The 11178-nt window shown below is 36.4% G+C and overlaps 1 protein-coding gene across 1 annotated transcript in view; it reads right to left on the reverse strand.

The window, feature by feature from the left end:
• FGF7 (fibroblast growth factor 7) overlaps positions 1 to 10759 on the reverse strand; it is a 62002-nt gene extending 51243 nt beyond the window's left edge. Inside the window, exons 1-2 of the mRNA XM_065941401.1 lie at positions 10506 to 10759; positions 9359 to 9913 (exon numbers count right to left, since the gene is read on the reverse strand). Of these exons, the coding sequence (XP_065797473.1) occupies positions 9359 to 9644 (286 nt within the window). The 5' untranslated portion in view covers positions 9645 to 9913; positions 10506 to 10759. The remainder of the gene's footprint in view (positions 1 to 9358; positions 9914 to 10505) is intronic.
• Positions 10760 to 11178: the final 419 nt, after the last annotated feature.

The following is an 11178-nucleotide window of genomic DNA, read 5'->3' on the forward strand; positions in this document are numbered from 1 at the left end:
TGGCCACCTGATGCGAAGAGCTGACTCATTTGAAAAGACCCTGATGCTGGGAAAGATTGAAGGCGGGAAGAGAAGGAGACGACAGAGGATGAGACGGTTGGATGACATCACCGACTCAATGGATGTGAGTTTGAGTAAACTCCGGGAGTTGGTGATGGACAAGGAGGACTGGCGTGCTGCAGTCCATGGGGTCGCAAAGAGTTGGACACGACTGAGCTACTGAACTGAACTGAACAACTGAGTAGAAGCTTGGTTTTAGTTCTTCACTACACCAAAGATAAACTTCCTAGCTCTGCATTTCCATTGAGAAATTTAAATGTTTTACCCACATCAGGGGTGAGAGTAGGGAGGATGTGGGTAGTGTGGAGGGCATGCTCTGTTGTCAGATAAGTTTGGGAAACCGTATATAGTCTGCTAAAGTTCCCTTATAGCTCAGTTGGTAAAGAATCTGCCTGCAATGCAGGAGACCCTGCTTCAATTCCTGGGTCGGGAAGATCTCTGGAGAAGGGAAAGGCTACCCACTCCAGTATTCTTGGGCTTCCCTTGTGGCTCAGCTGGTAAAGAATCTGCCTGCAGTGCAGGAGACCTGGGTTCGACCCCTGGGTTGGGAAGATCCCCTGGAGAAGGGAAAGGCTACCCACTCCAATATTCTGGCCTAGAGAATTCCATTGACTGTATAGTCCATGGGGTCGCAAAGAATCGGACACACCTGAGGCACTTTCACTTTCAAAATTCTGCCATTCATGCTAGTGAAGTATAGGCTCAGAGAATTTTCTCTGAAAAAACTTGCTCAGCTTTATTTAATATAATATTTTCCAATGAGCTGCAGAAACTGTGCTATAGGAAACACCATTAATTATCTTGAGGGACACTAGTGTTCTAAGAAATAAAGTTTGGAATTGCTGCTGTAAGAAAAAGCTGCAGGCTGAGCTGATTTTGAATTTGATGTCAAATCATTTTCTCATTTATAATTACGTCTGATGTTCAGATAGGCAGATGAAATGGAAAATATTCCAATAGCTTTTAATGGAACATGATAAATATGCTATTTAAGGATGCTGAAATATGCCCCATTTCTCCTTTCTAGTATTAAACAGAAAAGTAAACTCAGTTTCAGAGTAGTCTGTATAAATAAGCAAAGATTATTATGGATTTATGCACAGATTTTCAGATTTATTTCATAAACGCATGCAGTAATCTATTTCAACCCTCTGTACACTATTTTATTTTCGTTTTCACCTCAGAAACCCTCTCTCTACTCTCTTACCAATCCATTGCACTCAACTTCCCTTATTTTGTAAGGTCATCAAAAAGTTAGTGAAATATTGTACATTAACTATATTTCAATTGTTTTAAAAAATAGAAAAGCTATATTTTATAAGTATCCTTTGTATTTAAGTCCTCCCTAAACTTGAAATACAAAATTCACTAATGTGTATATAAAGTCCTGTTTCCTTTCGTCTCTTGCCTCTCCTCTCCTGTTCAGGGACAAAGATATTTTCTTCCTTTTTACTCTTAGGACCCTAGTGAATGGCTCTATCAAGTGCTTGTGGCCACTCCATTAGTAGTAATCACATTCTTCTTCAGGGAAGTTGACTGACATTACTGAAGAATCTCTGGAGACAATTCTCCCCCGTATACATCAAATATTTTTTATCCGAGAAGGATATTGTCTGCCTAACAGGCAAGTTTTACCAGGACATGGGCATTGAATAGTTCTCCTCTCTTCTTCTCCACCCTAATTCCTTTGTCTTTATATATTACTATACAAACACCAATAGCTGACTAACTTTAATAATGTTTTCTTTGTTAGTAAAGTTGTTATGGCTTCTCTACCTAAGTCAGAATCAGGTATCTCAAATACAGATATGAATCTTGGTCAAAAAACTGTCAAATGTTCAATGAGTCTTTAATGTGGTTTTCAGAACCACGTGAAAGGCAGATAATTTTTATTTTCCAACCTACTTTGCTTGTAGAAAGATTGGATATGAACTGGAAGGACATTATCCTAAGTGAAATAGGCTAGATACAGAAGAACAAATACTATATAACAAAACTTCCAGGAAAAATCTAAAATATTAGCGACCTCTCATAGAAGCAGAGAAGAATAGTGGTTTCTAGAAACTGGAGGGTGGGGAAAACAAGGAGATATTAGTCAAAGGATACTAAGTTTCAGTTATGCCAGATGAATAAATCCAAGAGACATACTCTACACTGTAGTGTCTATAGTTCACAGTATTGTAGGTATACTTAAATATTTGCTAAGAGGATAGATAGATCCAACCAGGCCATCCTAAAGGAAATCAGTCCTGAATATTCATTGGAAGAGCTGATGCTGAATCTGTACTTTGGCCACCTGATGGGAAGAACTGACTCAGTGGAAAAGACCCTGATGCTGGGAAAGATTGAAGGCAGGAGAAGAGGACGATAGAGGATGAAATGGTTGGATGGCATCACCAACTCAATGGACATGAGTCTGAGTAAACTCCAGGAGTTGGTGATGGACAGGGTGGCCTGGCGTGCTGCAGTCCATGGGGGTCACAAAGAGTCAGAAACTACTGAACAACTGAACTGAACTGAAGAGGATAGATCTTATATTTAGTACTTTTATTATGACTACTATTAATAAATAGATCAGGAGAAAACTATTAGAAATGATAGATATGTTTATTGCATAGATTATGATCATATATACTTACCTCTGAATTCATCAAGTTGTATACTTTAAATAATTACAACTTTTTGCGTGTTAATCACACCTCAGAACATTTTTTTAAAGTTTGAATATAATTTAGAAAAAGTAGGAATTCATATGGAAGCCCATTTCATTTAATGTTGTTTTTTCTCCATATTACTTAGGTATATACAATTCCTCCCTCTTCTATGTGCCATATGTGAAGTTAAAACACAGAAAGGTATTGTTTTCCAGTAGTAATGTAAAAGAAGTTGCTGTGCTGCTTTGACGCAGTGGAAGAAAGCTGGGATCTTTAGAGAGGAAAGGAAAGAAGGCTTTGCTTTAATCCGTAACTTACAAACAGAACAAACTTCTAGGTTCGTAGCCTTCCACTAATCTAGATAAACCCTCTAGGCTTGTAGTTTCTTTCCTATTGGATTTTCTAGACTGGAGCTTGTCTCTTTAAATCACTGCTTTTGTAGGGTGGCCATATGAGGTGAAACCCTAATTGGGGGGCACCAGTTCATAATCACAAATGGCTAATTTAAGTGCCTTGTACGCTGGCCTTGATGCCTGTACTCCAGCTTCCCTGCTTGCAGCACCACTTGAAAGTGTCAGAAGGGAATCAGACCTGCCTGATATTGTGAAATTGTGGCACAGGACCTATTTTTTTCCCAGCAATGAACTCGTTCATCAAAGATGCCTTCTTAAATAGTAGCTAGAAAGCTGTCATCACATGGCTTTTCAAACCACTTCACCAAATGTTGGAGCCACTAAGATTTGTCAAAAATGTTGAATGGACCCAGAAGAACTTCCCTGATGCATAATCCAGAGATTCATTCCTGATGGGCCCATCTCAAAATCCTCCAGGGCGAAGGTGAACTCTGGAGCCCTCTAAGGGTTCCAAAACACTCCCTGGACACCTTGGGGGATCCTGCTAGAATTAGAAGCCTTGGCTCCTTAAGTGGTGGTTTTCGACCTTAGCTGCAGGTTAGAATCACTGGAGAGCTTTAAACAAGCACTAATGCCTGGGTTCTTCATGCCTTCACAAGATTCTCCTTTAACTGGGTGGTGGTTTCCCCAGTAATCTAATGTGATCCCTGTAGTTTTGTAGCCATGTCAGGATTATCTGGGGAACTTTTGAAATTTCTGATGCCTAGGCCGTGCCCCAAATAAATTTAATGAGAATTTTTGTGGATGGAACCTGGTATCAGTATTTTTTAAAGTTTCCCAGCTGATTACAATATTTAGTCAAGGCTGAGAGATAGAAAAATCTAGAAAAGAAATCCCTTCCATATAGATCTAAAAGGTGGCATCTTATATCCTCTTCAATTCACCTGGATCTCTGAAAGCTCTAAAACTATAGGCTGAAGAGTTGTGATACAACTGAGTCACAAGGTAAAATGCATGATCAGATACTCTGGATTGATAAGAAATGAAAGTGATCAGTTCAGATAAGAATCTATAAAATAAGAAGTACACCTGTGGCAATCAGCTGTTATTAGCATTTATTAAACACCAGACACTGGTATTAGCCTAAAAACAGAGAAAGACCATAAAATGGAAAATTATTCTTAATATTAGAGTTTTCAAAGAATAGCTAATATTTCTAAATTGAGCTATTTCCAAATAGCTATTATTTCTAAATCTTCCATAATTTAAACCTTGGGAACTTACTTAAGGAAATGCAGGTCACCAGTTATATAGGATTCCATTTTGTCAGTAATTCTACAATTTTGGTTAATTCCATAGATATGTTTGTCATTGTCTATTTTTTTTTAATTAGGTTGTGATTTTTTTACTTCTTACTTTGACAGTGTGAGTTATTTTTCTTTTAGATAGCCTGCTAAGAACTCTTTGGAGCATAAGCAAGTTTACCATCTTTATATTTAGAGAAGGTATGTATATTTGTTAGCTACTAGCAGAGATTCTTTTTGAGCAGGAACTTATCCAAAGAATTGTTGACAATTAAATCGCTGAAGATTTTGTGGTCAAAGTCAAATCCAACAACTGTGTGTTTATTTTCTTTTTGCCAATTGTTAGGCCATATCCCATCACAGTCTAACAATCCAAAAGAGAATATTGCCAAATCATTGGCCAGTTTTCAGAATGGCTAACCCTTTTCTTACTATGGAACTTTCAATGCTTAATTGTAACAAGTGAGGCATACTTTTTCTTGAATCAATGGCTTATGGCTATTAAGAATTCCTTCTCTGAAGAAATGGGAAGAGAAAAACTTTTTTTAGTAATTGAATGTCAAAAGCAAGAAAATCATTCCAAGGGACTGAGTTCACATCTGTCTTTCAGGGCAGTTGTCACTTGCCCAGTGCACTGCTGTTGTCTCTCATTTGGCACCTCAACTCCCAGCTTAAACAGCAGTTATTTGTGTCAGGTGTGGAGTGATTGCCTCTGTCTGCTGATGGGCTGCCTGGGCCAATTATCTAAATTCACCCTCTGGCCTTGTCCCCGAGTGGAAAGCTCTGACTACATCAGTGGAAGAACTGACCATCCGCTGCCAGCCCTTTTGTGATGTTATTAATGTTCTCCTGCAGAGAATGTGGATTCTTATTTCATCTTGGAGGGGCATTTTGTACTTTTATTATTATTATTATTATTATTAATTCAGGTTAGGTTCTAGTTTCATAATAAGCTAAATGTGGTGCCAGCAGAGAACCAGTTGAGAGGAGAGGTTTTCTTGCTCCTGGGTAAGAATAGCGTGCTATCTCAGGACCAGTTCTCCAGTGATAACTTCTGTCTCTTCCAGAGTCAGAAATGCAGTTCAGTATCTCTTGGCCTCTTATAAATTCCTATTTTTACATAGCCGGGTTTTGCTTATAGAGTTACTAACACAAGTCTTGTTTCTGTTGGGTTCCTTGGTGCATTTTTTATGCCATTTACTCAATCTTATTTAGATATATTTCATAAGACAGCACTGTAATTAAGGCTGAAGTGAGACTCTTACAACCCAGGGTAGCTTAAATGATTTTCTTATTTCCCTAAAGATGTGAGGGACTTCCCAGGTGGCTCAGTGGTAAAGAATCAGCTGGCCAGTGCAGGAGACATGGATTCTATCCCTGGGTCAGGAAGATGCCCTGGAGAAGGTAATGGTGACCCACTCCAGTGTTCTTGCCTGGGAAGTCCCACGGACAGAGGAGCCTGGCAGGCTACACTCCATGGGGTTGCAAAAGAGTTGGACACAACTGAGCGACTAAACAACAACAACAAAGATGTGAGACATGAGCCGTCATATCCACTCCCTATCACTCCCCTTCTCTTCCTCCAACCCTCCATTCACCTGCCCAGTCTAACACTTCTGGAAGCAGAATTATACACCCAGATTTTTCACCTCACCTGCCTACTCCAATCCATTATCTTAGCCACATCTTATAAACCACATTCCTATGAAGGAGCAGTGCTTCTGCTGGTGAAGCAAGCAGTCCTTTAAGATATGTTAATATCTTCAGGTCATTTTCCCTTTCATTGAAAGCAAAGCCATGAAAATGGACTAGGGACTTTCTTCTGGTAACCCAGAGAACCACTGTTCATGTAGATGATGTCCAGCTTTTCATGCAAAATTTTTTCATCTAAGACATTTAAATGTATCCCATCTTAAAAGGCCTCCAAAGAAGAATGTTCAACGATGTATGAACAAATTTAAGGCATCAGAACACATGAAATTCAAAGTTTAATTTAGATCTTTTCCACTTTCTGTACTTGGTATTTCAACCTAGCAGATGATCCAGTTACCTTTTACTTTCTCCTTTTAATGAAATAGGAAGGAAATAGCTTTTGTTCATTTGTTCATTAATTCAGTTAAGGATTGAAAGATATAAACAATAAGTTTTGTACTTTCAGTTTTTTGTTTTCTTTGACTTTTAAACAAATTCTTCTGAGCAATTTGTTTGTACCTGGATGCAATAGCTTCAACTTCACCTAGGGCAATTTGCATTTTTTGTATGAGGCACTCAATTTTAAAATTAGTAAGGAAATAAATATTAGAATTCTCTTCTATGTTATTATATAATAAGAAAATGAGCATCAGAATTCTCTTCTATGTTATTCTCTGTATATTTTTCAATGGAATACCTTAGGATTTTCTGTAGACAACAGTGAGTTAGCCTCTCTTTATGGAGAAGTCTGACAGGCTTATTCTTCAGTAAGATAGCAGCAAAACTTGACAACAATTTGGAGTTTACTGAAAAGATTCAGATGTAAGCTTCTCTTTCTAGGAGGATTTACCTGGAAGTATACTATATATAGTATATACTATCAAGAAAGTATATACAGTCTATGAAAAAGCTTATAGAAATAAGATTATTTACATAATATATATTATTTCTTTTAGTACATGGTATTGTGACATTCTAATTTATAATGATATAGGATGACTTTCTTTCCTTCTTTCTTCTTCACTTCCTCACTTTCTTTGTTGCTTTATTTTTTACTATAGAATTAATATTAGAAGAGAAATTTTGTACCCTATTGGCTTTATGGTTACTCAAGGTCAGTGCTAAATTGTGTTTCAAACTATGGAAAACTTTAGCACTTTGTGTATGTTTTAAAATACCTGAGTTTCATAGTTTCAAGAAATTTTAATACAAAATAAGACACATATATCTGAATGCATTCTTATTGTAGGTATTCCAATTTTAGATATTCTAACTGATCCCAATTAATTACAAATACTGTTCACTTTCACTGAATTTTGCATCTAATTTTTCACTTTTTCATTACTTGGTAAAAGCAGTCAAAAGGAATTAGCACATGGAAGAATTCTACAGTGTTTCGGTTCAATAACTTTACTACTACAATTTGAAATTAGTTCTGACAGCTCAACTTATCATTAAAATGATATTCACTTTCATCTCATTCATTAAGTATGGTAATTATATGAGAATTTAGATTGTTCACATTTATGTTATATTTTCTAAAGTTTAGAATAAAATAGACTGTAAGAACTAAAATGTATATTGGATCATCTGTACATATCCCACGTCTTACAGATTAAAAAATGAGAATTGGTAAAAGTAAGGAGTGGTACCAGAGTCAGTCACAGGCAGGGACTGGACCTCTCTGTCATAACTTCCACCTGGGCTCTGTTTTCTCCACCAAGCTCTGTTATCCATTATAAACCTCAGTAACTTTTAAATGGGCTTCCTCATGGCTCAGATGGTAAAGAATCCTCCTGCAATGCAGGAGACCTGGGTTTGATCCCTGGGTTGGGATGATCCCCTGGAGAAGTGAATGGCTACCCACTTCAGTATCTTTCCTGGAGAATTTCATGGACAGAGGAGCCTGGCAGGCCACAGTCCATGGGGTCATTTATTGATACGAGCTAGATTCTATTGCTCACATAGAAATAGCTATCCACAAAACTTTCCTCCAAATAGTTATTTCCTTAGCTAAACTTCAGTATAATCAGAACAATATTCTAAAACTAACATGATAACATTATTAATAGAGGTAATAATAACCATACTGTTAGCAATCCATTAAAATGGCCTTAACATTCTGTATCAATTATAGTTTAAAAAGTAGTTTCTCTCATTTTCATGTTGGAAACATAATTCCCCATATTACCATACTGATTTATTATTAATAGTTTAGAAGCCTAAAAGACATTTATTAAGTAAGCAGCAGAGTTTTAAATATTCACTTGTAAGCCTGGCACTATGCTAAGCAAATGTTACAGTATCACCCCCATGCATTCTTAATTTAACGTATATAACATTATAAAATGATATGTTATAACATTGTTCAAGTGCGAGTAATGCAAACAAAATTTCTTTTCACTCAGGGATTTTAAATTCTTCAGTGTACATGTTCAGGTATATATTTTACTCTGTAAAATTTAATACTTTTGGAATTGGTTATTAATCATAACTGCTAAATGATAAACCCAAACCTGATACAGCAACATAAAAAGAATAACTGATTATTGAAGGAAATATAATTATCTACATTTAAATCATGAAATTAATGTCTCTTCCAACTCACTTTTATTTCCTCCTTCACATTTATATTTCCCTTAAGGTAACATAGAACTTTTATGACATAGAATATGAAGATAAAGAAAATGTTAGGAGGAGCCTGTTTTTGTGCCTAGGTAAATAATTAAGCAATCAAATACAAGTTCCTATGACATGAACAGATGAGGAGACCACAGATTCCTATCTGTTTTATAGTTATATACAATTGCACAAGTCATTTTAGCACAATTAAGTATTTGACACCATGGAAATATTTTTTCAAGAGAAATCAAATTATTTTTTGAAAAAAATCTGTATGTCCTCAAACTAATGATAATGCAATTTTGGTGAGCAGTCGCTGAGTATTCTAGTAGAGTTCCTAGTGAGCTTTTCTAGAAAACAATAAATCACATTTCAGGATAAATAATAATATTTATGTTTTGCTTAACATAGGAGCATTTGAGTTTAGGACATGGAGAATATATTTTCAGATGGGCTTGGTTTATCGGCTCCAACTGTAATATTGTTGTATTTGCCTTACTCCAGGAGATATTTTTGGGAACATAGTTTATCCCAATTAAGAGCCAAAAGAAAATTACATTTAATTTTCTTCCAAAAAAAAGGGAAATTGAGAAAGCATGTCAGTTAAAAATTGATCTTTTCACAGATTGTTAAGGCTCATAAGCTTTTCTGTAAATAAGAAAACATTACTTACTGTAATTATTCTTCATCTCTTGAGTCCCTTTGACTTTGCCTCGTTTATCAATCCTCAGATACCACTGTGTTCGACAGAAGAGTCTTCTCACTCTTATATCTCCTCCTTCCATGTAATCATAACTTCTTGTATGTCGCTCCGGGCTGGAACAGTTCACATTTGTAGCCATTTGCTCTGGAGTCATGTCATTGCAAGCTAAAGATATAGTGCCCACTAGACAGATAATGTGGAAGCATGATCTGTAGAGCAAACTTGGCAGGATCCATGTCAGTATCCATTTGCGCATTATAGTATAGTGCTCCGGGTGTTCATGAATAACATAATGAAAATTAAATCTTGAGTTGATTGTTGCTCCTAGGTCATTGACCTCTTCCTGTCTGTGAACTGTAGATTGGTTTAAGGAAGAGCAGTTGCACTCTCCAAATTGTTAGCCTTATCCTTTTAGTTCCTGATAGCAGTATAGGAGTCCTCTTTAAATAACTCTCTGTTGGTATATCCTTATAAAAGCAGGTTGTAATAACCTCAGTTGCTGAGATGCTGTTTGCTACTTGACTTCTGTTTGCAATGAGAGATGAAGAATGGAAAGGGAGGAGAGAGAGGAAGATGAAAAGTGATTTTACAAATTTCAGTGGGCAAATACTGTTACAACATACTGTGTAATTCTTACTGTGAGGGTACGTTTAAAACACTTTTCACAGAGGATGTCAGGGTCCTTATCACTCTATTTGTAGACTTATAAAAGTTCTATATTAGTAGAGGTTAATCTGAACATGATTGTACCATTCATTCCAGTCCCTATTTGATAAGAAACATCCGGCAATTTAGAGCTGTTGATTTAAATTCAGTTCTAAAGTTACTATTAACAAAATATAAATGCTTTTTCCTAGATGTCTTTATTCTTTTACGGTTGTGGTTTGACAGTTATTTTCTTCTGAACTGCCCACAGTTCTCAAGTTAAATGTCAGAATTGCTCTGGAGAATTTCAACCTTATCTTTATGTAAGTTCTATAACGTAATTACTGTAGATAATCACACGACTCAAAAGTCTGGTAACTTTACTTTTCCCCTCAGTACTAAAACCAGAGAAATAGATAAACGACTAACAAACATTTAGCATTATTTTTAAAGACAAGTAACAGTCACTTACTTGTTCTGTTGATAACAGCTGGATACACAAGAATTCCATGTCTGTTGTCTGCCCTGTGCAACTTGAGCCTCTCTACTGTAGCTACAAACTATTTCTCAGCTGAGAAATTCTCCAGCGGAATCATAATTGTTTCCATAAATCAACAGCAGGCAAGAGGATTGTCTCTGTGTGTGTGAGCGCGTGTGAGCTTGTGTGTGTGTGTGTGGAGCCTTTTATTCAGAGCTTTTCGATAAATACCTTTGCTGACCTCATTGGAAGCAATTAAAACTTAACCAGTGAGCTGTTAGTTGAATACAACAGCGAGAATAAAAGAGGCTTGTATAGTATTCATTCAGTGGTCATGAGAGGGAGCTATGAACATGGTTTATGCTCAGATCTACAAATGGGTACCTACTTTGTAGAAATAAATCTCTGATTCTGAAGCAGTTAGAAGGGGAAACAGAATTTTTTAGGATGTCTCATAGCAGCTGAAATAAGTTGAAAAATTTTGCTTTGACCGTATATGTAAAGGGATCTTTTAACAGGAAATCTTTTACATAGATTTATGAAGCATACATTGCTACTATTATTCCTTGTGTTCAGAATGTTAGAATAAAACTCCTAATATGTATTAAGTTACACCTTAGTGTCTTCAAGAAGTGTATATCTAAATTAAGGGTATATCTCTTCAGAT

This window comes from Muntiacus reevesi, chromosome 7 (genome assembly GCF_963930625.1).
Source record: "Muntiacus reevesi chromosome 7, mMunRee1.1, whole genome shotgun sequence".
Classification (NCBI taxonomy): Eukaryota; Metazoa; Chordata; class Mammalia; order Artiodactyla; family Cervidae; genus Muntiacus; species Muntiacus reevesi.